Genomic DNA, 27,850 nt, shown 5'->3' with positions numbered 1-27,850 from the left:
CTTTTTCTTTTTCTTTTTCTTTTTCTTTTTCTTTTTCTTTTTCTTTTTCTTTTTCTTTTTCTTTTTCTTTTTCTTTTTCTTTTTCTTTTTCTTTTTCTTTTTCTTTTTCTTTTTCTTTCTTTTTCATTTTTTTTTTTAATTTCATTGAAGTTTGAACAGTACAGGAAGCACTAAGAAGCAGTGGGTGCCCAGGCACAGGTTAGCCAGCAGCTGCACTGCTTGGCTATGCCTATGCAAGTGTGAACAACCCAAGTCCCTTGAACACAGGGGGCTTTTGGCAAGTGGGCTGGGGAAGGGGGCAGAGGGGTGCTGAGGCAGTCAGGGTGCTGCAGGCCTGGGCTCTGATGGACACAGAGGTGTGGGATGTCAAGGGGCTGTTGCTTTGATGCCAGATGCCAGAGGAGGAACACCCCAAGGTAGTTTCCTTCAGACTTTCCTACCACACGTGAACAACATTTAGTAAATACCTGCAGGAGGGCTGATTCCCAATGCACTGAGACTGAAAGTATTCAAGACTGAAAATGTGTTTAAGACCCTGGGGAGGGGGAACTTTTTTGCTTGTCGGAAAAGCTCTGCTTTCCACCAGTCTGTGGGCAGGTGGGAGAGGGTGCAGTGAATTAGCCTGTGAGACACAAGGAACAGGGGCAACGTTAGGCTGGGGACAGGGACAAGGTCCTGCCGTCAAACCAGTCCTGAATGTAGGTAAATGAAGAAAGAAATTTTTTGACCCTTCTACAGAAAAAAAAAAATGTTCAAAACAGGACATGCACTTGAGTAAACTTAGCAAACACAAAGAGAGGTCAGGGACATAGAGCAAAGGGGAACTTCTGCACATTTTCCCCATCTTCAGATAAAGCCATCTTGGTATACACAAATACAATGACTGCTGAACTTTGTCTCCTTTATTTATAAAACAATATACTAATCTTAATCCCTGGACACACTGATGTAACTGAATGTCATACTTTCCAAATATAAAGGATTACATTCCCATCATAAAATAAATACATTCCAGCAGTGAGCCCCCCAGCAAATAACAGAGCTCCAACAGCTGGGGAAGCTGGGGTAAGAGGTACAACAATTGTGTTGTGTTGCTGAAGCCCAAAAGCAAAGTTTTTGCTGGCAGCATTCTAGGAAAACCTATTACAAATGCAATGCTACTAAAAAAGTTCTCTTTTCTTTCTAGTTCTGTGCTGCATGCAAAAGCCATTAAAAAAAATCGTGGATAAACAAATATACCCTTTTCCATAAGACCTTTTCTTGAATGTTTTCAAAAGTATATTGTCTTTTCAGTTTAACACAATATTTGTCAGCTTTTATTTATAGCTTAAAAGAAAAGCCTTCCTCAAACTGTCACCAAAAATGCCCTTCTATGGGCATGCTGTCAGGAGAAAGACTTTTTTCTCTGAGTGTCACCCTGGCTTCAAATACGTTTTACTGTAACTAGGATAGAAGTGGCTCCAGCAATCATTGCATCTGAAACAGCTGGACACATATCACTCTGGCCTGAGAGCCCTTTTTAATCTGTACTATGTTAAAGTAAGGGTTAAATACAACAGAGAACCAAGCAGCAATGGTTTGCTCTTATGCACTTCCTCATTTTTTAATTACTTTATAAAATAAGCAGGGACTAAAATCTTTAAAGAACATTTTTATTCTTATGTGTAGGGGACAAGAGCAATATTTGCAGAAGTAAGATAAAACTGCATATTACTCGGCATAGTTTTTTTTAACTTGGATATTGTAATGAAAGGCCATGGCACTTCACAAACTGGTTTTACTCTGTGTGATATCAAAAAAGAAAAACTGAAATGTCACATCGATAATACAAATTCAGCATAATGCAAGAAGGCATGACCCAGGGCATATTACAGATTGTAATAATTTTGTGAACTCCTTTGCTGAGAGTCAGAGAGATTCCCACAACTTCACGGGGTATCTTCAGATGTAGCATAGGACTTTATTCCCCAATCTGCTCTTCAGTGGCTTACTGAGCTGGAAAGAGACAAATACGTGCAGGTCGACAAAATGTAAAGTCCGTATTTACTTCAGCTGGCAGATGAAGAGGACTGGTCCCATGTATAGATCCTTGAAGGAGCTCAGCATTTGGTGCTGTCATGAGTTAACACTTCAGTCAAAGCTGGTATGTTTATTAATGGTTGCTGCTGAAGGTTACATATATTTTATGTTTTGTGACTAGATAGTATTAGGTGTAAAAATGAGGCCAAACCCCTGGGAGTCTCGTTTTGCATTGTTTTATCCTATTGTGATAGTGTACCTCTGGGCTTTGGAAGCTTCAAAGTTCACTCATCCACAACCCAGAAAGTGGTTTGGTCTCTTGATGCAACAGTCATTAAGCCAGTGTGCTGAGTTCAGCCTTATCTTTTGCATCTTTGGGATGGCTCTTTTCATTTTTCTCTTTGTGTTTCATGTGGTAAAATGCACCCGCTAAAATGGCACCTGAAAAACAGAGAGTGTTTGTCTGTAAAGGGAAGAGTAAACTTTCTGAAAAGATGTTCCAGCAAGGGCCATGACACTGCACTGTAATATCCACAGTGCTTTACCTCTTGAACAGAAGCAACTTTGAGGAAGGATCATGCAAGCATGGGACCAAGAGCATGGACCCAAGGCACTGCTGGGCAGGATTAGATGCCCCAAAGGAAGTTTTCCCCTAGGATCTGACCAGATGGCAAAGTGTCATACATATATATATATGTATATATATACACATATGTAATATATAATTTGATCATTTAAAATCATGATGAGCTTGTTACACTGCATATAAATTTATTTCCTCTTTATCAGTTTTAGAATGAATACGAATGATGTAAACCTGCAAAGCTGAAATAGGTGAGTAACATGATAACTGTAAGCTAGAGGTACAGATACCGTAAGTAGGAAGATTCACTATTTTCACTGTAACCCAGATTCCCAAGACAAAGCTCAAATCCCCTCCCTGACAGGCAAAGAACAGTAAGTAGCAATGAAATGAAAATATGCTACAAGTTCAGCTGTTTCTTCTGTCCTAGCAGGTTGTTGTGCCCTTGGATGTTTTTCTTACAACAGAAACTTAGAAGTTTGCAGCCATCATGATACACAATCATGGGATCTTCCCTCTTTCACTCATTCTGCAATGTGCATGAGGAATCTTCACCCAGCAAGAGAATTAGGGTCAGAAATACAGCAGCACCATCTTATCTCAGATATCTGGCTTCAAACCAAGAAGAAGTGACTTACCAATGATAAGCAGGACCCCAAGGAGAATCCCAATTGCCTGCCCAGGGGTTGGCCAGGAGTGCTCACGGTCTATTTCAATAAAACATGAATTTTCACTGGAACACTTGCAGATGCTTACTGCAAAAGGAAATGCCAGGAGGTTAATGACAAGTTCAGTAGTCACATTTGGTTATTTATAAATGTAACTTCTGTCTTTAAGCTAATAGTTCTGTGCACAGAATACCTTTAAGATTCACTTTGTTTTGCAAAGCCGGATTTCCATTGTCATTAAGTACTATTGGAACATCATACACCTTCTCTTCAAAGTTAGCATGTTTCGGGGACAGGTAAGCATGGGTAGCTGTAAGTAGGAAATGGGACATTCATGTCAGCAGAAGAAGGAAAGTTAGTTCAACATTCATACCATCTGCAAATGTTCTTTTTTTTTAAGGCTGCTTTGCACATCTTAATAATTCCTGTTTTCCACTATGTCTTCCAAGATCTCTTTGGTTTGCAGACATTAAGTAAAAAGGGACTATCCAGAAGCCTAGTCTGGCCTTCAGCATAATATGCCTATAAAATTTCCTTCCTAATTTCTACACCAGGCCAAATCTGGGTAGCACTACACTTATAGCATCCCATCTAGACCAGGAATAATCCCCTATGCTCATAGAGACCATAATCATCTTAAATTGTTCCTGAGGAAATGTAGGTCAGACCATCCTTCCAGTGAACTTACACTGTCACATCTAAGACTCTTTGAAAACTGGAAAAGGTAATAATGGCCACTGGGATCAGATCAAAGGTCTGTTGATGTAAGAATCTTGTCTCCAGAGTAAATGGAGATTACAATGAAAAAGCAAGCATGTATTTTATTTTCTCCTAATGCCCTCTCACCCTTTAAACATTTTCAGCTCAGGGACTTCTTGAGCAAGATGTAATTTCTTGCTTTGAACTTGTAGAAAATTTCTGCATAGACAACACCTTGCAACAGCAAGTTCCTAAGTCAACTACCTCCTCATTCTATCTGCACAGGAAATAAGTCCAAAAGCTTCACTTGAGGGTCCCAGGTTTGTGCACTGGAAGAGAGAGTAAAGGATGAGCCCTTGGGCGCCTTGACCATAGCATTCAAAATTTTAGATCTCTCTATTGTATTTTTTCCCTACCATCTTCCAAGATAAGAAGTAGCAGCTTATTTTGCTGCTCCTATATACTTCCTTATATCAGGCCACTCTAACTCTGATTATCCTTGTCACCTTATCTAAACCTGTTTCCAGTTATGCTGCATTTTTACAGAGATAGAGAGACTGGAGTTCAAAACTTGAAGAAATTACAGATTTATACAGGGACATAACAATGTCCTCAGATTTCTTTTCTGGTTGTTTCCTGGTAATCCTCAATATTTCATCTGTTTTTCTGAATACTGCTGATAAATAGATCTCACATTTCCATAGAGCTGCTTACAGGTCTCCTTCCTGACTCATAGTGGCCAGCTCAGCACCCATGATTTCAAAAGTGAGTTTGGGAGTCCTGCGGTCACTGGCACCTGTGAATTTTATTGTTCAACCAACTCAGTCTTGGAAGAAAGTTCTGAAATTATCACGCTTGGTTCCTACTCAAATAACTTTGTATAATGAGTAAACTTTTCCTCCTCATTGCACACCCGTGTGTATTGAATTATGCAGATTCCAGGAAAAAACCTTTGGAAAACCACACATGAACTCCCTTCACTACAAGAGCTGACTGTTTACTCCAAGTCCTGAGTTTTAAATTATTGTTTATTCTTTCATAACTTTAAATTTGTGACAACCCAGCTTTCCTTAGTGGGACAATTCATCAAACATGTTTCATTAATTCAGACAGTCTCTATCAGCCAAGCCCTTATTCATGTGCTTACTGTCCCCTTCAAAAAGCTCCATTCACTTTGTGAGGCAGGACTTCCTTTTGCATATGAAATGTCAGAAATGTACAGTTTGCAAACTGTACATTTCTGTACTATTTATTTTTCAGCAGTGATCTGTGTTCATTAAACACAAGTATATTTCATATCTACATGCTTTTTCTGTCAAAAATACTCATGAAATTACAGCTTGCAACATACCAGGTTTTAACTCATGCAAAAAATAATTAGTGACTTTGCTGTTCTCAACAACCCAGTATTTTTCTACATGGAACACTGGTTATGCAATAATAAGAGTGAAAAGGAATTCTGTAATTCTTCATATTCACCAGAGTACCAAGTGAGTTCCATATCACTGTAAGAATGGCTGTATTAACTTACCATTGAATTTTGAGATCTCCCAATTATTTCTTGTATTCATGTCATCCGCAAGGGAAAAAGTAAATTTTGAATAAAAATACTGTTTATCAGCATCAGTAGCTTGAATAAGAGTTCTCTCTCCTCCACTGACTGGGTAGCAGAAGAAAGTAGGATAATCCGTAGCTATTTCTGGAGGGTTGTCATTCACATCGAGTAAGTGTAGAATCAAGGGTGCTTTGGATTTCTGAGCTGCATTATCTGTCGAGTTCAACAGAATGCAAAGTTACATGCACATCTTGGATTTACATTCTGGGCTGTTGCATTTGCAGCTGTCACAGAGGTACACAGTCAGACAGGCAGTGAGGGGTGGTGTTCTGGCTGAAGGTTGCAGAGACAAGGTCTCAGGAGGTCCTGAGGGATTTGTGGTAGCTGCCACTACTTTTTAACGAGCATGGTTTATTTGCCACCAGCTCTTGCTGACTACAGAACACTAGCAAGGGAAAGGAGGCAGATCATATCTAGTAATCTGTCATTTCCACCATGTCTGGCAAGCAGTGACATCCAAAGTGACCAGTGCTCTTTGGAGCACTCTTAAGTATGAAATGCCTTGAGTTTCCCACCCCTCTTCTATATACAGGAAATGCAAGCCAAAATTGAAAGTTTTTAATGGCTGGAACTAGAAGTCCTAATATATTTCAGATTTGTCATAATATTAGTTTTAATTATAATAAAATTAAAAATTCTGTAGAAGGTTACAAACTACTCTCCAGGTATGTTTTCAGGAAGCCTAACCATACCTAAGAGAAACATTAAAATCTTCATAGCTGTAGAGAAAAAAGTGGCAGAAAATATTAATACTGGAAACAGTGAAAAATTTGAATCTTCTCTATATGTCATTCAAGCAAATATAAGACCATACCCAAGTTCATGAAAGCTATTTTAGTCCTTGTTATCTACAGCATCAAGATTTCTGCAAGAAATTTAAATTCTTAAGAAATAGATACTTCTAAGAATATACCACAGGATGTATATCTGAGATTACATGTCCCAGTACTTTTCATGGGTTTAGTCATGGTAGGTATGATAATTCCTCATTAAAAACTAAGGAAAGGGGATTCCTCTGTGTGTCTATTTAGTTGTTTCGTCACTTACTTTGTTCTGATGCAACAACCTCTATTGAGTATATTTCTTCTGCTTCTCGATCCAAAGGGGAATTAGTGTATACCTGCCCAGTGGCTGGATCAATTCTCAGCCATTTTCTCACATCACCTTCCAAGGAGTATCTTTGGAAAGAAATAGGGGGGGAAAAAAATCACATATACGGTTCCAAATTGGGAAAAAATCTGACATAGCAAATACTTATTTGTTGATTTTATGTAAGAAGCTTGATTTCGGTTGTACTCAAAGAGAGGGCTCTTGGAAGAGTTGCAGTTCTACAGTACTACAGCCAACCAGGAGACACAGACAGAGGAAGAGAGGCCAAAATGATCCAGAATAAGAGTGAGAGCAGAGCTACGGAAATGCCATCGCTACTGCATGCCTGTGTGCTTGCAATTCCACTTTCCTTCTAAATGGGGAACCTGGGATGGCATTGAGCTTTTAGTCCAGAAGTGTGATTTGTCCAAACCCCACATCCATCTCACCCCATCATATCTCCCACATCTTGACTTTGATGAGGGCACAAGCCAAGGGCTGGGGGACAGAGGGGCCAGTGCAGCCAGGCACCCTACTGTGGATCGAGAAGGGACCAGGACCCCAAGCTGAACTATGGTGATTATCTTCTGCTGCTCTGGAGCAGCCTCTAACTACCATTGGAGCAGCCTTGGAGCAGAGAGTGCTTTAAGCATCACCACATAATTGTGTTTATATCACTGTTTAAAAAATCTCTAAGGTCCCTGGGTATTTGCTTATACAATTTTAACCATGAACATATGATCTGGTTAAAGCACAGGCACTTGCTTGAGTAGAAGTGACCCAATCTTCTCATTCAATGTTTTTGTTCTTTCAGTACCCTTTACAGTAGAAACAGCATGATTGTACCTCTTCTGCTTTTTATACTTTTTATTTTATGCCCTTTAACTTATTTTTAGCAGAAATGTGGTTTATGTATATCTGAATTCCTGTCATGTGTCTCTGTCATCATTCCCCAGAGCTTCTGGACTATGTGGCTCACTTTCAAACTTGTTTGACAGAAGGCCAAACATGATAAGTTCCCAAAAGTTAGGCACAAGTAGAAAGCCAGATGAGAAATCTCTGGGAATAAGAATCCACAGGAGGCCTAAGAGTCCTATTGTGCAACTCCATCAACCACTTTGTGCTTTGCTGAATTTTAGTTAAATTTCAAGAACTGTTTGTTTTGATTTGATCTGTTCAGCATTCCAGCTGGGAATTGTTCAGCAAAAGCCACAAAGAATTCTTCTATCTGAATCTGCTGTGTAAGGTAGATTTACACCATGCAACACAACACAGGAGTTGTCTTGCACAGAGCTTTGCATCCACAATAGAAGGAGATGTGTCATCTCTGACAGCTAAGAAATAAAATTGATTATTTTTCAATTGTGGACTTAAGGTTGTGCATTTTGGTGGAGAAAAAGTTGAAGTTGTGCATTTTGGTGGTTTCCTGCATGACATGAAAAGCAGCTACTCTCCTACTGGTTCAGGGGTACAGAGTATATGCTTCAATTTTTTTGATAAAAGCATTATGGACATGGAACCTTGTTATTCTCAGTCCAGCTCTGTATTTTTCCTGGAGATTTAAATTAGCCTGCTTCCCTTGTAGTTTCCTGTTTCAAGGCTGATGTTTGTCACAGCACAGAGAGAAACCTGGTCAGAAAAGCACTACCCAACAGTCTGTTGCAGGTGGGTTGCTGGCCCACACATCCACCTTCTACTAGGAGATAAGACTTCTGTAAAAACAGTATACTTCCACATGCCAAGTATTGGGCATATTTTCCTTGCACCTCCTTTAGAACAATTTTTGAAACCCTAAATTCAATTAATTGATCGCAGTCACTCTTTTTTACCGTACAGAATCCTTTTCAGGATCATAGGCCTCCACCGTCATGACCAAGGTATTGACAGGAATGTCTTCAGACACTTCTGCTTTGTAAACTGGATTCAGGAAAACAGGTGGCTCATCCACATTTCTTACAAACACTTTAAACTTGGTAGTAGAGCTTGAGTTGTACTGCACGTGTGGCACTAGCGGTTCGGGGTTTGTGGCGTTGATCACCAGGTTGTACACAGGCATTGTTTCAAAATCGAGAGCCTGGATGAATTAGAAGAAAAAAGGTTCTTGAAACAATGGCCCGGTTACTGTGGGGAGCTCCAATGAGAAGCTACCCCCTCTTCTCAAGGAGGAGATTGCATCCCAACTACAGGCAAAATAAGGGAGAGCTGTCAGGAAAAAATGACACTGGAAATGGTCAATTTAAATGAAACCATATGCCTGTTTAGAGGCCTCCTCAGCAACTGCAGTTTATAATAATGTTGCTACCTGTTCGACTAAGTTTAATAACAATATCCTGTTTACAGAAATAGTATTTATAGCTCTTTATGAGAAGGCCTCAAATGACCCCTGGGTGCCAAAAGTCATGCAAGGGTTGTTGCACCACGGAGTTTCTCACAATCACCTCCTTGGGAAAAAGTGAGGCTGATCCTGAAGATGGTCCACCAAAAGCTGCCTCTGCCTGTGCTTGGCCTGGTGGCAGTACTCGAGCTGGATGCACACAGTGTGGCACCCCTTGGAAAATGAGCAATAGGTTTTCTGGACTCATAGTCCTAGCACCTTTGAGAAGACTAAATTTCAAAGGGAAAGCAATTTTTCGATTGAGATTCATGGACGCAGCAAAAAGTGTTCCTTACATTCCTGTCTCCAGCATTCAGCATATGGGCTGTATCACCTCCTGCAGCACACACTGTCCTTGGCTTGGTCACAGCTAATGTTTCTCTCATCAAGAACAAACTGTGTCTCCATGCTGACATTGAGACACGCTGGCTACACTTGCACCTTGCTTTGCAAAGGGCGTTAATGGCCAGAGCACCTGCAGGGAGAAGAATCTGCCCCCTCACAGCCCACCACTGCCACCACAGCCCATGGAAGCATTGGCTGGCCTTCTCTTGTCCAGAAACACTGCTGCAAAATCACTCAAATAATGAAATGTTTTTTGTCTTTATGGTGCATAAGACCTACTTCACTGGCCAGAACCTGCTCCTCTGGAGAAGCAGCCAGCAGCAGAGCCAGTGGAGGGAGCTGCTGGTGGTGGTGGGGGGTGAGAGCACAGCAATGGCAGGACAATAGGTGTGTGCGAGCACTGCACAGGCACAGAGCTTGAGCCCAAAAGTGGAGCCTCCTGCAGTCTGCACCATGCTTAGGGTGTCCCCACCCACCACCAGTCAACACTCTCCCCACAAATCATTACCAGGGCAGTGTATGACAAATAAGTAACACTAAAGGAGAAGAATAAAATCCATCTACTCACCTTGTTAATCTTGACAAACCCTTGGTTTGTTTGAGAGTCTGTCTCTATGATGAACGTGTTGTTTGGATCACCTTCCTTCACTTGGTAAATGATGAGAGAGCTCCCTGTGTCAGGCTCATCTCCATCAGTAGCTTGAATTTCTAATATCACAGTTCCTATTGGCATATTTTCTGCCACGGTCACACTGTCATACTGAGGAGAGACAGGTGTCATTGAAATGTGACATACCAAGCACCATTTGTGGATAAAAATTTCAGCACAACCACAAGCTTGCAACCCACATGCATGGATGTATTTTAACCCACAGCAGCCACATGAAGGAGGGAATATTTTAGCCACAGATTTATTGTAGGTGATGGGAGCTATGTAAGTGCCACTAGTACAGCACCAGTCCCAAACTTTTGGCTCCTCTGTCAAAACCAGTCCATGATCACACAGCAGGGATAGCACAGCTTCTCTGTACCCTGTGAGCACCCTGGCCACTCATTGTTAAATATTTGATTGTTTCATGCACCCTGGCCTGTTGCCACATTGGCATCCCAGCTCTTCTTGCTCTTTAATGTGTGCCCTTGCCCAGAAGCCTCACCCTGAGGTCAAGTCCTGGACTTAGACCTTGAGGTGAGATGGTGTAAAACCTGCCATGCAGGCACCTGGTCTGCATGTGACTGTGCTGCCATCACCATCAACAGAGAGCTGGGCAATGAGGTCTCCAAGACCCAAAACCAACACAGCTTCCCTGAAAGGACAACTATGCCTGCTAGGTCAGACAGCTCTCCTGAGCCCACCACCTGCATGTCCTGCAGGATGGTGGGAGCTGGGACACCTCTCCAGCCACTCCAGTGTCTGCCAGGAGGCTTGGGCCATCAGGTAGAAGTCACAAAATGTCTACAGGTCTCTGCCAGACGCCAGGACCTCCACCAGAGAAAAGGCAAGACACCCATCCTGGAACCAGGTATGTGTTTGGGCTTGGATCATTGGACCACTGTGTCCGGCCAAACCACACAGGGCTTTTGATTCCCATTCACCTTCTGGCTGTTCTGGGTATACTAGCTCTGTGTTTTGGAAGATGCCAGCTTATTTCCATCTAGCTGTTTGATTAAGTTTAAAGCCTTTTTTTCCTCTTTTCCCTTCAGAACTTACATTTCTGGAATAAACTGCTTTAATATAACAATTTCTTTCTGTACATACCTTTTTCCACTGAGAAAATTACCTTAAATTTCATAGTTAGCTGTTAGTCTATCCCATTTTCACTGTCTAGATACAGCTTATATGCAGACTTGCAGCAATACTTTGCCTTTATTTTCACTAGTGGGTTACACTGTTACTTGTTTTGTAAATGGCTAGTTTCCCACGGATATTCTATAGACATTGAAGGTATGCTCAAATACTTGTCAAAAGTTATTGGAACATCCAAAATGGTGTTAAAAATACTCACATCTGATTTTTCAAAGATGGGAATTTGATCGTTGATGTCGATGACATGTACTTCCACATCACAGATTGTTTCATATTCTGCATGGGAAGATAAAAACAAAGTGTCACACCAGCCTTTCTGCCAAAAATAACTGTCCTCCAGAAGAGTTCACTGTGAGCAAAAGTGAGCACCGCCAGATTGCCCAATCTAAGCACTAAGTGGAGAGAAGCACTTATCTCAGATACCTCTTGGTCAATGACAGCCTCATTCTCTATCTTACCATTGATCTTCCCAATTTCTTCAGCACTGTCCCATCCTGTTTCCTTTCCCTCACTTTTTAAAGCCATATCTGTTTACCAGGATGATGGTAGCTATGAATTGTGTTAGCCATTTCAGTATCACTTTTCCATATCAAAAAGTAAGCCCTGGGTTGTTAATGCTCCCTTGTCCTCTTGGTCAGCAGGCAGCACCCTCAGTTTTTTTACAGCCAGATTTAAACTTCAGATCCATGTAAATCTAATCGCTACCTGTGCAGGGGCACCCATAGCAATGGCAAGTTGTGATTTTAAGAGCATAATATATACATATATAGATGGATTTTAGTGATTTATGAGCTTCATGAGCTGGAAGTTAAGGAAAATTGTAAACAACATTATTTGGATGGAATTCAAATAAGCATCCAAAACAAATCACCAGCTTCTCCCTCTGGAAAATTTTCCATCATCTGCCAAAATGATGGCATTTCATTTACAGACATGACAATTTTCCTTACTTTCTTTACATTCCAGTTCCTTCATGCACAAGTTTTGCCTGACTATAGGGACTGCAGCAAAAATATTTAAGCTTTGATATGGAGTTTGATTTCCTTCCCCTTCATTAAATCACAAAGGATTCCTGGAAATTTACATAAGGGACAAGATTATTTTTGAAGCTTAATTTCAGCCTAATTTTCTCTTAATGTTTTAAAATATTATCTGAACTGTCTGAGCAGCTGTGTTTAATTTCTTGATTTTTTTTTCAGTTAAATCCCTTTGAAAGATCTGGGGGAAAACCACAATCACGATCTCTTCATTTTTTCCCCCTATGGAAGGAAATCTCTTACTGAAATACTTGTTAACAAGCTTCCCAATTTAGCCAGACTCTGTCCTAGAGCTGGTTCCCTTCCATGCTTTCATTATGAATCATGATTAATCTCCCTGCATTTCAAGAACAGGGCAAGTACCATGCCACAGCAAGACAGCTCTCAGTGCTACTGCCTGTTCAGCAAACTCTCCTTGTCTCCCCACATCCCTTAGACACTGAACACAAGTCATGCCAGTGTGAGCAGAGTTATTCCAATGTATAACAGCAGGCATTACATACTTGAATCTGTCACCAGGACCTTCAAGGAATACTTGGCTGATTCACGCTTGCGTAAAGAACGGCCAGTTAATTGCAAAATCCCAGTGTCTTTCTGGATATAGAAGAGATTCTTTTCGGGAAATTCAGGTTCCTGACTTTGAATTTGGAACCGCAGACGAGAGTTAAGGGTGTCCTCCTTATCCATGTCTGTAGCAAGCACGGTGCCAATATTACTTCCTGTAGCAGAGTAGAGATTGGAGTCAGACAGATAATGCAGTGGTCACTGTTAAAACAGTGGTCCTGTTTCTCCACAGAAGTACACAGTGACAACAGTGATACCAGTGCAAAGAGCAGAGGGTCAGTAAAAATAAAGCTGCATGGAAAACACTTCAATGGACACAATCATTTCACTTGTCCTTTAGCATCCCAACATACTGGTTTGGGTCAGGGCAGTCCAAAAGACTCTAAGAGCAGACTCTTCAGTCCTGAAACCAAATAACTGGTGTCAGGACATTGGACAGATTTTGCTAATAGTCCATTGGAGTCAAAGGCATTATGCTGGAGGAGCAGCTGGATGAGGGAAAATAGGCTCATACTGCTTTAAGAACAGTATTTCTTGTATTGGTAATAAAAGAGGTGCTTTTCTTTACACAGCCTAAGCAGTCATCCAAATCTGTGATTGTGGGAAAATGCAGTTTTATGTATTTAAATAAAACAGCATCTTTAAAGTAGGTGTTTTGAGTCTGTCCTTCTCAGGTTCCTGAAATCCTTTCCACAAGAATTATTGACAGGAAAACAGGAGGACTACTTGCACAGGGAAATATCTCCCTGGGAAAGCCACGTTTCAACCTTTGGGATCAGAACTTCTAGCTTCATTCACACACAGCTAGAAACAACTTGGCTACAATGAGGTGCATAAATTAACAGAAGTTCTTTTCTTACCTCCCATTTCATTTTCTTGAACTTCAATTATGGTGAGGGTCTTCTGGCACACAGGGGGGTTGTCATTGATGTCATCCACAATAACGTGAATTTGCAAAGGCTTGTCCACCAGCTCTCCCGTGTTATCTTTTGTCACCACAAAGAATGTATACTGCAACAAATATATAACAATTAGATGGTTTAAATGTCCATTGTGACAGTATTTTGAATTTTAGTATGTAACTATGAGAATATGAAATATCCTCTCATGAGTTTGTTCTGTATTTTCTCTCTGTTTAAATCAGAACTATTCCATCACCCCTTAGTTTCTGAGGTCTGAGTTCTCAAAAGATTTAAAAATCTGCAGTCCCCAAGGTCTAAAGTAGATCTGAAACCTTCAGATCTCCTGCACTCCACACTTCCTACCACCTACCTCTTACTCGTGCACCTACAGCCCTGCCATAGCTGGTCCATGTTGTACATTGTACATGTGCTGTGGGCAGTGATTGCTACTGCCAGAACCTGAAGTGTGGTAGATGGATGAACTTTCATATATATCACATAATTTCCAAACAAAAGTGACAAGAAACAAAGTTTTTATCTATTCTCCCTCCTTTTTATCTATTCTCACCTTCCCCCTTCCCCTTCCTTTCTATTGAGCTTTTTCATATTTATTCCCACACCAATAATTATCTTCCTGCTGTAATCTCTGCCATCAGTGAAATTTTGTATGTTTACTTACAGTATCCTTTTCTTCCCTGTCCAATGGTTCAGTCACATAAATATCCCCATCCTTACTGATGGAAAATGGGAGCCTTGGGAGCTTTTCTTTTTCAAAAATGTCATAAATTACATCTGGTTCATTTGACCACACCTAAAAAAAAAAAACAAAACAAAAATAAGTCCGGATAGGGAGTCAGAAGTGTAGACTGAGATTTAACAGGGATCATTTCTGGATCACAGAAACAGAAGCAATCACATTCCTGTTAGCTTAATAAACCAGAAAATTAACAGTTTGGCAGGCTCTCGGGATGAACTGCAGAAAATCCTGCTGATAATCCACCTCTGCTCTCTGAATTGTGTGGTGGAGATACTTTACCTCTGTTTCTCCACCAGTTGTGTCCAGATGGCCTGCGACACTTATCTTTCTGTATGAGCACCTTGTGATATGGAAATAAATGGTGATTATGAGAAAAAAAAAATCATTATTTGCATTTGAATACCTTGATACTAATTATTTCTGTCTCCTTAGACTCTCTATTCCTGCCTGTTTTGTTTTATGCAAGTCAGAGAAATGGAGCAACAAAACAACACTAAATTAGGAGGAGCTGTCAACTCCATCCAGGACAGAGAGGCCCTGCAGAAAGACCTTTTCTAAATTATAGAGATGGGCAATCACCAACTGTATGAAGTTAGACAAAAGCAAGTGACAGGTTCTGCACCTGGGATGAAGCAACCCTGGTTGTACGTATAGGCTGGGGAATGAGAAGCTGGAGAGCAGCTCCAGAGAAAGGACCTGGGGTCCTGGTCTGTAGCAAGTTGAATATGAGTCAGCAATGTCCTGGCAGCCAGGAGGGCCAATCCTATCCAGGGAGTCACAGCATCGCCAGCTGGACAAGGGGGGGGATTGTCTCACTCTGCTCTGCACTGGGGCAGCCTCACCTCGAGTGCTGGGGGCAGTTTTGGGCACCACAACATAAAAAACACATTAAGCTATTTGAGAGTGTCTGAAGGAGGGCCACAAGGATGGTGAAGGATTCGGAGGGGAAGCCTTAGTAGGAGCAGTTGAGGACACTTTATTTGCTCAGCCTGGAGGAAACTGAGGGGAAACCTCAACATCCTCATGAGGGGAGGTAGAGGGACAGGCACTGATCCCTTCACTTTCATGACCAGGGGCACGACTTGAGGAAGCTCAGCTGGGGGAGGTCCAAGATATCAAGAAAAGGGCTGCTGGGCACTGGAACAGGCTTCCCAGGGAAGTGGTACCAATCCTTCACAAGTTCAAGAAACAGTTGGACAATGGTCTCAAGGCACATGGTGTGACTCTTGGATTGTCCTGCACAGGGCCAGGAGTTGTACTCAATGATCCTGATGGGTCTCTTCCAACACAGCATATCTTGTGATTCTGTGATTCTGCGAAAACAAATACCTGGTACCTGTCTGTAAATAGGTGTGTGTACATTCTTTACATTCTTCAAAGTTTATGAGGAAGGCTCTTTTCTGGGGTGCCACACATTTAAAATGAAATTAAGTACACAGATTGGCAAATTAACGGAGTCAGTGTTAACATTCATGTTCTGTACAGCAGCAACTGCATTTCATTTTCCCCTAGGCAGAATCAACATGCCACTGGATACCACATGAAATTTATATACAAATGACCCCAAAATGGGTATGCTGTTACATGTTAGCCTTCTTTCCATCTGTTTTCATTCTGGACTTCCTTGGGCTGTCACTGACGCCAGTGGTAAAAGCACCAAGCCAGTTACTCTTGTGAGCAGCATCCATGGAATCCTGCCATGTTTAAGGGATGACAGCATTGGGGATGTCATTGCCAAGGCATTTTTCAAAGACAAATATTTCTGAAAGGCTGTTGTCCTGTTAGTTAATATGTAATGATGTATACACTGCCATTGGTCTGCAGTTATCAGCAAAATATTTTGTGCTTGAACTGTGAAAAGAGGAATACTGTGAGAATGCAGGATGTGAAGGAGGGTATTTCAATCCATTCTAGGTATTTTTTATGTATCGGTTGTGCTGGGTGATACAAAACTGGTCACAGTAGGGGTCCCTGAGGGTGGGGTACTGCCCACAGCAGGGCTGTTGTGGAGCTGGTCCCCTGTCCTGCTCTTCTGCAGATGGAAGAAGCTAACCTCCAAACAAGCTCCAAAAAACTCTTGGTCTGCTCAAAGCCTGGAGGACACATGACTGGATTTTGCTCCCAAACTGAAAGGCAAAGTCCAGTCACTCTAGTGTTTGCATTGACTGTATCTCATCACCTTCAAACTATTAACTTTCATGCTAACAAAAAGTCAATGAGAACTCCACTAACAATCATTTCCAAAGGATGCCATATTAAAAAAATAGCTGGGGGGTGTCAAAGTCCTTCTGAAAAACTTGGTGTTGGATGCAGTGGGAACATCTTCACAGTTAACTGTGAGGAAACAATTGTGTGGTACAAGGAGAAGTTCAGGGAGCGTGGTCAAGGACCCTACCTTGCTGATGTTGACAGGGTGGACCTGGGTTGAGTTTTCTTTGATGTGGATGATGGGAGGAGCTTTCCACAGGCTCTCCATCACAGTGATGATCACATCAACACTGCTGGTGAAAGCATTTATTGTTGTCCCTGCCATGTCCTTCACTGAGACAACAAGTGTGAAGATGGCCTGCTTTTGAGGATCCAAGTAATAAGAGCCTAGAGACAGAGCAAAGAGTCAGGAGAAGTGACACAGAGGCTGTGGGGGTTGCTTGTCTGCCTGTTGCCTTCTACATACACTATGGTTCTTTAGCTGCTTCAGACTTACTCCTTAGATGGTCCTTTGGGACAAACCTTAGCAAGCCACTTCCTCCGAGTTCTCTGAACAATGCAGCATAGCATCATGTGGATGGAATCATATGAGGCCTCTCTGCTGTGGTCTCATTTTGTGCAGATGCATCACTGAACAGCCCTCACCCCAGCTAGGCCCTTGTTCAGCCCAGCAGAATAGATGGGTGTTTCTAAATCATTGCAATTTAGCTGGGATCGCATGTCCCGCTGAGCTTTCTCTGCATTTTCAGAAATATTTTTCATGTTACTGCTTTTGGGTTTCTAAATTTCAAGGCAGAGAATTAATTGCAAGATATGACACAGTGTAGTCCTGAAGGCTGGAGGATCTATTTCTCTTCTCAGTATACTTTTAGATCTCAATCTCCATTTCTGCTAGCTTCCCTTGAATTTGGTGGGACAGAAAACAAGTTCCCCAAGCCCAGGGCTTTAGTGGAGTGTGTCCCACTGACTGCATTTATTCAGAGTGTGGCATCAGACCTGTGTTGTTGTTTTGTTCCTATGCACACCCCAGAACTTGTGCTTGCTCTTTGCAAACAAGTATTTTTACGTACCTGTCCTGCTTGGTGAGATTGCTCCAGTTTCATTATCAATCTGGAAAAGCATTTCTTTATATGGGTTGGGAAAATGGTGGAGAATGCTGTATGACAGCTGAGCATGGGGAGTTGTGGGATCATCACGGTCAGTGGCATGGACATACATGAAGGGCTTGCCTGTTTGGATTGGAGAAGAAACAGTGGTAAGAGAGGAGACTGAACTCAACACATAATCCATTGGAGCAGAGCTCCCAAACCAGGACAGCAGCTTATGGGGAGCTACCATCAGCTCCATATGGTTGCTCCATAATGCAGCTCTCATTGGAAGCCAAGTGTAGAGGTTACACTGCTGTATGCCATCCCACAGGTCAACCCTCCACCAGCTCTACTCAGTAGCATCACTATAGGTGTGGTGACCAGCCGATGAAGAAGGTGTCAGAGTTGTATCAGCAGAGACCTATCTATCACACAAGAGTGCCTGAACCTAGAATTCAGCTCATTGGAATCTCTCCTTAAGGCCACTTTGCAGTTCTTACACAAATCAGTTAACCCCAAAGCACCTTGATAAAAATGGTGTACGGCCTACGACACAGATACAATAAAAAAACAATCATAAAAAACAATCATACAGTGAAAAACAAAAGTACACAGTAATGTAACTCAGCTTTTATCTTTTGTGCACCTGTGCAATATTCAAAATCTTTTTGACTTGGATGAAGTTAAGAGTACAGTAATATGTTTCAGAAGGCTTTTCTGACCCCATGGAGGTTTATATGCATATTCTTTAGCAAAAGTTTCTTCTTGAGTCCATAGTCACAGCAATAACAGCTGCATGAGTCCTTTGTTTCATTTCCAAGATGTAAGTCTCAAACTGCTCTTTGATACCTTCATGACTCTTGGACTGGATCACTGCAATCAATAATCTAAGACTCTCTTCTAAATCCTAGGTTCAACCCATGTTCTGAGAAGCATCAGTCATGGTAAGCACATACTCCATATCTACCCTGGCAATTTCTTTAACTGATATGTGAAGATTTCACTTAGTCATAGCATTCTCTTTCTGTTTAGTCTTTGGTAGCCTTTAAATTTTAAATTTAAATTTAAAATTTAATTAAGTTTAGAATTAAGCTAAATTTAAAATTTAAATTTAATTTAAAATTTAAATTTAATTTCAAACCCATTCTAGCATAAGGGTTTTTTTGTTGTTTTTTTTTTCAGAGCAATATTTGCATGCTAAGTGATACTTGCAAAGAATAAGTACTAAAAAATATTTCCAATTGCACTCATCCCTTCACACCACATTGCAGTCACCTCTTTTTGCCCTTTCATTATATTATAGCAGCTTTCATCCTTATTTTGTACAGTCCTGTAGGAAGAAAAACTGATCTTTTTCCAGCTTGTATAGCAACCACTTTACCTTCCTGCTTAATTTACCTACCTTCCCGTTAATGTTAATATTTAATTATGGTGGCAATTACCTGGACGAGAGTTCTGCCTCACTATTCCAAAGTACCTTTTCTGGTCAAACTCTGGTGGGTTGTCATTGATATCCTCCACATGTATTGTAACAGAATATGGACCTTTAACTTTGTTTCCACTTTTATCCAGACTTTCCACCTGATTTGAAAAAAGAACAAACAGCAAAAAAATATTTTCAGGTTAAAAGCCATAAATTAATATCAGGATGTCAGATGCCAGGTCACTCTTACTGTCATGCAAATCTGGTGGGAGCCATCACTGGGTAGGTCCACATACAAGGACAAATTTGCCACTGTACCTCCCTGACAAAATTTGCAACAGTATATAATGCAAACTAAACAAAATAACCCACTTCTGCTTCCCATGATATCTTTCAGAGGACAATTTCCCACTTCCAGTTTCAGCAGTCTACTTGTAGTTTTGCATAGCTTAGAATTCATGTTTTTCCTTAAACAGCAATATATATTTTCTAGCACACAAGGAGAAAATTCAACCTGATATAGCATTTATAACTAATTGCTATTATAAATATAAATCAGAAAAATAGTCTGAAAGAAGGGTTAGTAAAGAAAAATTAATTCTTAATTCTAATGACTTTTTTTTCAAACAATTTGACTTATTTTCTAGCCTTTTTAATTTTAAAGCATGAAGTATATATCTGTCACATTTCATTTTGTTTGCACATAATAGATAAAATCACGATTATTTATGTCTAAACAGGCATAATTTTTTCATTCTGTCATCACTTTTTGTCTATAAATGATTCACAGGCTTAAGGTTATTAACTTCTGGGGCTAGAAAATTGCCCTAATTCCAATCCAAGGGTGCTTTAGAGCTGAGAATGTGAAATCATGTAACCTGAAGTGCTAGACTTTAGACAGACTGCTAAGGCTGGCTAAAAAATCATCATGTACTTTGTCTATTCAGATACTGATCCCCTCATGATCATCTCTTTCTCAGCTGCTAGTGCCTCAGAAAAAGACAACACCATTTTGGACATAGTTTAAGAGGACAAGGCTATACTGAAACCCAAAGACTGCCTATCCACTGCTCCATTCTCAGTGGTGTTTACACTCGTGAGATCCTCGTGAAAAGGGAATAATGGCAGGACAAGCACACAAAGCTGCTTCTTCTCTTAGAGTCCAACATCTGCCAAATAGCTTTCTGCTGTTATCTGACAGAGGTTAGATCTGTGCCTCTCTGCCTAAATGTCTTTTACTCACACTGTTCCACAGAGTCACAGAATATTCTGAGTTGGAAGTGACCCACAAGGATCATCAAGTCCAAGCTTGAAGTGAATGGCTTACACAGGGATCAAACCTTGGCATTATTAGCACCATACTCTAACCAACTGAGCTCATCTCAGTTTGTCACCATGTATATCATAAGCTTTCTAAATTATTAAAATACCTTATTTTTCCACTCCAGACATAGAATTCACCCTATCAGCCTTCAGGGATAGCAAGAGAAGCTCATCTGTGAGGCTAGATTTTAATTCCAGTCAAGTATTTCCCTCATATTAAGAGAGTTAAAGGGTTGGTGTTGGCATCACAATTTTTTGTTTTCTCAACATAGCCTTCCACTGCTGTGGTATGTCTTCCAGCAAATCTTGATATCAAAAATCAAAAACCTGCCTGTAAACATAGGCAAAGTAAAGGATTCAAAATTTCAACAGATTTCTCTCAATATCAGGTCTACCAAAAGAGGGTGAATGTGAAGACTTCTCCCTTCCTATTTTTCACTAAATTTTTACCTGCAGCTTGTGCACTTGTTTGGTCTCCCAGTCCAGAGACCCGTTGATATACAGGATGCCTGTCCTCGGCTCAATGTCAATAATTCCAGCTTTTTCACCAGACATTCTGAAACTCACAGCAGGTGACTCAAGTGTGAACTACAATGGCAAAAAAACCAGGGACAAATCGTAATTATTTCATCATTTTCACCATAATAAAATAATTTCATGCTTTTGTGACTTTTAAAATCTATTGCCAACAGAGTGTTTGGCTGGGAGAAGGATATTCCAAGATATTCCAAGGGTCTGTTCAAACAAGTCTGCTCTTTTCTGATCCTCAGCAGAGGGGTTTTCACGTTATTTCCTGAATGCTGCAAGAAATCCCAACTGCAGTTTGTTTCCAAAGCAAACGTCTGCTTAGGGCAGGCTTTGTCTGAGCACAGGAATGGAAAAAAATGACACACATCCTCCGTTTGCCTGGGAGCTGGATCTGTCCTTCTGTGGTTATGGCTTTGGGAGGAAAACCTCAGAGTCAAAGGAAAATGATGACACAAGTTACATGGAAAGAAATTCTCCAGGAATGCTGTTTTTGTTAATCCCCGTCTTAGGATATCTTCTTAAAAATGTGTTTGAGAGGGGGTTGTCTCACTGCTCTTTGCATGTAGACCCTTGAATTCCCAGACAGAGGAATTAAAAATTAATTTTGAATCCTCCTGAGGGACTGTTCTTCCCACCAGCGCAGAGACAACACTTCATATGTGGTCTCTGCATGCAGGCTATGTGGTTTTTGACCAGAGTGGATAAGAAAAGACACTTGATTACCTGGTGAAGGATGCGTGGACCCCCTCCTTCTTGAACAAAGAAGTCCATGTCCTTCAGAGGCCCACTTACACGCAGGCCCTCCAGATTAAGCCACATAGCCTGTGGGGGGGAGAGAGAGAGAGGGATGGAGGAAAGCAGCTGAGGGATGTCTGCTGCTACCACACAGAGACAGCAGCTCCCCTCCACGGAGCCTCCTGCAAGATATTTTGCTATACTATAATGGCAGAGACTCTTCCAGGCTTGCACTGAACATCTCCAGGTTCTTTAGTGCACATAATATTTTAAAGAAGTACGATTTATTCATTAATTTGAGAACAAAGGCTTGTGCCCTGCTCTTTTCTGCCATTACATAATTAAATGAGGTTGGATCTACCTTCAAGAGCAAACAGAAGAAGAAAATAGGTGAATGTAGACTGAGATCAAAAGGGAATTTATGAAATCATGGCTGGATCTCCTCTGTGTCTCCAGCGGGACCATCCACGACCCATCCAGAGGCACAAAGCCCTGTGAAGACAAGAGTCTGGAAACCCAGCATCACACCTGGGGATGGGGAGGAGCAGTGGCTGAACCCTTTGTAATTTCCCCAGTGAATCAAATATTTTCTGTATGGGAATGAGGTGGCCCTCCCTGGGTCCCTCAGTGCCACAGCTATCTGGGCAAGCCACTTGAGCCCTGTGCCTTCACATTAATTCTGTGTGAATGCCAACCGCAGAGAGAACAAGTGTGTCCCTCAGATCTTTGGCTTTTACCTGATGGCGAAAATGTCATACAAATTTGTCTCAGGCTCTGTTTTCTTCCTAATGGCTAGCAATGTCTTATCATGGTTTTTCTGCCAAATTTTCATGAGTTTTATAACCACACACTCCCCAGTGCCCAAAGCCCTCCATTCTCCTGCCCTAACATTTCAGGGCTGTTTTTGCTTCCAAACAAAAAAAACAACAAAGCAAACATGAGCTTCTCAGGGCAGGCCTTGTACACAAAACAATTCACACTGTGGTTCAGATAATCAACCTGTTTCTTCAAAGGCAAGACCAAGCTTCCCGAAATTCACTCTCTTCACCACCTATCTTGACAACACTGAGGATCTGCCTGTCAGAATTAGGGCTCTATTATTTGGCTGCACAGGTAAAGTTTCTTTTCTTACACAGTAAAAATTAATTTATTTTGTCCTTACAGATTTAGAGTACCATTACGACCCTGTCCATCACACCAGAGCTGAGTGTGTGTTCTCTGCTGCATGACTTTTCCTCTGGATTTGATCCTATTGCTGCTGGGACAGCTATTCAATTTCTCACAGAAAAGCACAGTCTGCATATTACCAAGGGAAAGCTTAATTCTGCCTATGACAAAAACATAGCTAAGTTCAGTACAATTCACCCTAAAGCACTGCTCTGTGTGTGTGTGTGTGTCACAACTAGTGTTTCAATAATTCCATATTGTTCTTAATAATAGCCAGAGATGCTGTCCCACTCGCCTACAAGGCTTTGTGACTCCTTTTGAAAACAGGAAAAACAGAGAGCTGTGGAAGGAGACCAAGGGATGCTAATGGAAAATAGTGTCAATGGAAGAATATCAACAAATGCAATCAGATAGTTATGCATCCAGGAGATTGCACTTTGCAGCTACCTTTTAATATTTTTTGCAAAATGCTGACTGCTGGCCTCTGCGTGGGACCAGATGTGAGGACCCTGAATCTGACCTGCTATGGCTGTTCCCATGTCACACAGGCTGGCACAGCCTGGCTCCTGGAGCCTTTTCCCGGGCCATTTGGTGGACAGATTTTGCTTTATCATGTTCCCTGCCATGGAGGAACAAAGGCTGCTGCTATAAAACCCAACAAGTTCAAAGTGCAGCCTATGAAGCAAGTAGGCGATATCACTTCAGTTGATTAAAATTACTTTATGTGGACCATAAATATTTCCAAACATATTTCTGCAGCATGAATCACTACGCAGGAGCCTGAAGGGGAAAGAGGATTTACCTCTTGGTCCATATCCATTGGCATCTCTTCTGAAGATGGTTATAATGCCGGCAGAGTGGCTTCATTGGGGGTCCAGCACTGCCACAAGCACCAGCTTGTGAAATGGGAAGGGAAAAGGAGGTGCTCACTGTGCTACCCCTCAAGGTCTCCATATTCTGAGGTATTTTTTACTGAACTTGAATTTGATGCATTTTTTCAATCTTTTCTGTTAATTTCAATTGTGAAGTAGAAGTCACCATTGCTGCAGCCTTTACAAACATCAGTAAACCTATTGAATTTAATATATGAGGTCCATAAAGAGCATAATTAATGCACTTCAGCTCCAGAAAATCCTCTGAGAAGGGATTCACGGGAACCAAATAATGAGGATACATAATTAATATGCGCAGTTTAAACAATGAGCCATTTTGTGTCTTAGAATACATTTAATATGTCAGCACATGTATGGATTATAATGCAGAACACATGATACTGATGTTTTCACTCTTTGGTGATTTGTTGTAGTATGTTTAAATCTTTTCTAGCATGAAATTCATGTATTGGAAACAGTGATATCTAAAGAGGAAGTAGAAGAGGCAAAACAAGTAAATTGGTGTCTTCTAGGGTTTTAGAAGGTTTTTTCCCTAATGACTGAGATGTCTTCTTAACTTGCTGTGGGGTAACACGTGTGTGCTGGGGATACACTCCCACCCCCAGAGTTACAGGCAGTCTGCTGGCACCAGTGCAGGCTGGCACACCCCATGTATCCGAGCTCTGAGGCTCGCAGGCAACCTTTGCTGTTTGCTCACAGATAAACAAAGAAAACCTGTAACTCACCGACTGAATGAGAAGCAGAAATTGGAGTCCACACAGCTTAAGCATACTGGAATATGCTTTGCTTCAGCTCCTGCAAGGAGATGACAGTCACTTCAGCCCCACAGAGTTGGCCCAGTCTATTTGCAAACTAAGGCAACAGCTGAGTTTTCCTGAAGTTGCAGGGAGAGAGATGGAGGAGTGAGCCCCAAGGGAGCAGGTGCAGCTCTGCCCACGAGAGGTGAGACCACTGGTGCCCCTGGGCTGCCAAGGAAGGCTGTGCCCAGCAGGTTGTTCCTGATGGTGCAAGAGATGCAACATGTGAGAGCCCCAAAGAGCTGTCAAAGATTGAGCCCGGCACAAAAATTCAAGCCGTGCAATCACATTGTTACAACGATTCTGTACCGCAAACCCATTTTCATTTCTGCTTTACTGAAAGCAATGAGACATTCACAGGAAATGCTATCACCACAGGACAAAAGTTTCACAGAGACCATCCTGAATTGTCTGTCTTCTGGTTCCAAAAACCTAACTGCTTCCTGCACAGCACAGAGGCAAAGGAAGCCTAAGGTGTCTGCACCCCCTAAAACAACATGGCTACTGGAAACAAAATTCCCAAGTCCAAGGAGCACTCTCTGCCTCAAATTTCAAAGAAATGTCGACCACACACCTCCACAATTTATGTTACATTCTCCTGAGAACTAGATGGCTTTCTCAAAATTCAATCCTACTTCCTCACTACTCCTAGATTTTAACACAGGGGATGAGGCCGGTTCTGGAAAGAGGTGAAGCTGGAGTATTGTGCTGCCATTTTCAGTGGTGCTTCGTGTTATATGGCTCACACCTACAGGAATCCTTCCACAGCTCTGTCCCATGGAGACCCCCAGTGGGGAGAACACCGTGTGGAGGCACAGCTCCCTCCAGATGCCTTCCCCCTTGTGCTTCCTACCATACCATTCCACCCCCCTCCCCCTTTTCTTTCCTCAATGGCTGAACAAAAAGGGGACTTGTAAGTATAGAAACTGCTACCCACACTGCTGTTCTCTCCAGCACTCATTCTAGGACGTGCCACAGGACTTTATTGTCCAAATCCCATTCTGAGCTGGATTATATTGTGTGTGCAATTACACCCTTTGAAAGTACTGGGCTCTTTCCTTGGGCTGGAGATAACTGTGTGGGTACTGGAAGAAAATAATATGACATGCTTTTGAAATCAGAAGTGAGCAGAAAAATTATTAAATTTGTCAGGACTCTGAAGGGCTGAAATTGAGCTCCCTGTAGATGCTTGGCTTGTGGGTCCTTCACAAACCTCCTGAAGCCAGGAGAGGTGGCACAGGCAGGGCAGAGAGAAGAAGACACTTTGAACCTCCTAGAAGGACACCTTGAACCAAAACTGTTGCTGATATTCTGGTTATACAGTGAATGAAAATTCTTTCAGTTCCTCTGCCTGTACAGCTTCTCCCCTCCCCTCCTGCCTCTCTCTTCTGAGTATGTTGGCCAGTTCCAGCTGCATTTAGCAGCCATGTGGGAACTTAAAAAAACTCATTCCTTATTAATTTGGGGTGGAATGCGGGGCAGAGTACCCAAGGTGTTCCCTCTACCCTGTAAGGCTGCAGTCTGTGCCCAGGGGCTCCCTGCAGGGTATTGCCTGTCCCTCTGGAGGAGGCACGGCTGGAGGTGCCCCTTTGCCAGCCAGCGGTGGAGGAACACCAGGGAGCTAAAAGTACTGGGGGAGGCCATCAAAAGGAAAGAAAAACCATATGGGGAGGTCTGGATTCTGGGAAAAGAGAAGGAGCAAGACCTACCATGGAAGAGGAGAAAGTTTCAGGGATACATCCAGCCTTACTTCTGGGACAGAAAATTCTGGAAAATTAATAGCTAAATGTGGCTGTGTCATGGCCAAGTTCTCCTGTCCAGATCCAGCTACCAAATGCAGCAGTGGAAATGCAGCCATTTCACAGTTTGCATGACAAGCACATTTGATATTCCCTTCTCTTTGAACATAAACATCATTTCCTTATGTCATGCCATTTATGGTGCCCATTGCAAGTCTTGATCAGTCCTTGAACATTTGGGGTGGAAATTGTTACCAAGTCTCATGAGCCATCTCACTGCCAAGGACTGAAGTCCCAAAATCCATACTCCTCTGTCACTCAGAAGACTCAGTATATATAGAGTCATATAAAAGTTTTCAGTAACAGGCAATTTCAGGATTAGAATAGCATCATCTTAAGTAAAAGCAGCTTGAGATCTGACTGAGGACAGAAGCCATATTTTCTCTTTCATTTCTTAGCTTCACCTCAGTGCTATATCCCTAATAATCCCCCACGCTTCCCATGACTGAAGAGAAATCTCTAGGATAACCATCATACAAATATTCCAGTGACTTTCAATAATAAACATTCAGAGAACAAAGAATATTCCTGGAGATTAAAGATCAGTATCAATCACAAGTATTTGGTTCCATGGAAAAAATATTATTTTCTTTAGTTGATTGATTTCAGATGTTCAAATTCAGCAAAGAGAAAACAGAGGAAATTGATCCAAATCAAATATAAACCAGACTAAGCTGTAGCACAGCAGTCATCCATTTTACAGGGACAGCTGAGTTCCTAACACTGCCTGAAAATCCCTTAGCAAAACCACCGCTTCAGCTTTTAAAATCTTTCTGCGAAATGTCAGTTAGATTATCCCTTACCTGTAACATGAAAAGCTTATTTTGCTCTAAAAATGCTTCTTTCTTTCAGCTGTGGGAATCACCTTTGCACAGGTTGGTGATGTCTGTCTGTGCTTATCCAGTTTATAGTTCCTCAGACTTGCCCTCAGAGGTTCAGTAGCTCAAACATTAACTGCATGGAAAATTATTGATTCTAATGACTAGGTGTGGTATGAAACAGCAGCCCTGTAAGGAGGCAAGGTAGCTCCAAGGTAATTTATAGCCTTCAGTATTTTTACATCCTTTATGATTTTCCTAATGATTTAATTTGTTTTCAGGCTGTGAGAAAAGAGGATGCAAGGCATGGTTTGAGCCACAGGTGAAAGACAGCCTTTCTGTAAGAGGGCATGTAGAGAGGAGAGGACACGGGCCTTGGGTGGAGAGCATGTTTGCTACTTGCCTAGTTGCAGGAATAATTCACATTCAGAAGACAAGAATTTGGACATAAAGGTGACTTGTTTTCACAGCAGATCCGTTTGTGGGAAGCACCCAGCCGAGTTATGAAAATAATATATCAGTCCTCATAGTGGAAAGCTCAAATTCTGTCTGAGCTCTACTAAAAATTTACTTTGGGTATCTTTGGGCAAATCACTCTGTCTGCCCTTTTCCAGA

The 27,850-nt window shown here is 41.6% G+C and overlaps 1 protein-coding gene across 1 annotated transcript; it reads right to left on the bottom strand.

Moving 5' to 3' along the window:
- Window positions 1-1,636: 1,636 nt before the first annotated feature.
- Window positions 1,637-27,359, bottom strand: CDH17 (cadherin 17). Its single transcript, XM_005517401.3, has 18 exons — window positions 27,221-27,359; window positions 24,547-24,616; window positions 21,750-21,848; window positions 20,949-21,086; window positions 19,195-19,333; window positions 17,735-17,893; window positions 16,852-17,051; window positions 14,379-14,510; window positions 13,658-13,808; window positions 12,737-12,952; window positions 11,396-11,472; window positions 9,961-10,152; window positions 8,503-8,747; window positions 6,632-6,762; window positions 5,501-5,737; window positions 3,464-3,580; window positions 3,241-3,357; window positions 1,637-2,460 (listed from the first exon to the last, which is right to left on the bottom strand). Exons 2-18 carry the CDS (start codon window positions 24,589-24,591, stop codon window positions 2,354-2,356), a joined length of 2,502 nt encoding a protein of 833 aa, XP_005517458.2. The 5' UTR covers window positions 24,592-24,616; window positions 27,221-27,359; the 3' UTR covers window positions 1,637-2,353.
- Between the last annotated feature and the right edge of the window lie 491 nt (window positions 27,360-27,850).

Source organism: Pseudopodoces humilis, chromosome 1 (assembly GCF_049639895.1).
Source record: "Pseudopodoces humilis isolate 2021_Gansu_Grassland_sample_001 chromosome 1, ASM4963989v1, whole genome shotgun sequence".
NCBI classification, from domain to species: Eukaryota; Metazoa; Chordata; class Aves; order Passeriformes; family Paridae; genus Pseudopodoces; species Pseudopodoces humilis.
This window is presented reverse-complemented; position numbering and strand designations above follow the sequence as displayed.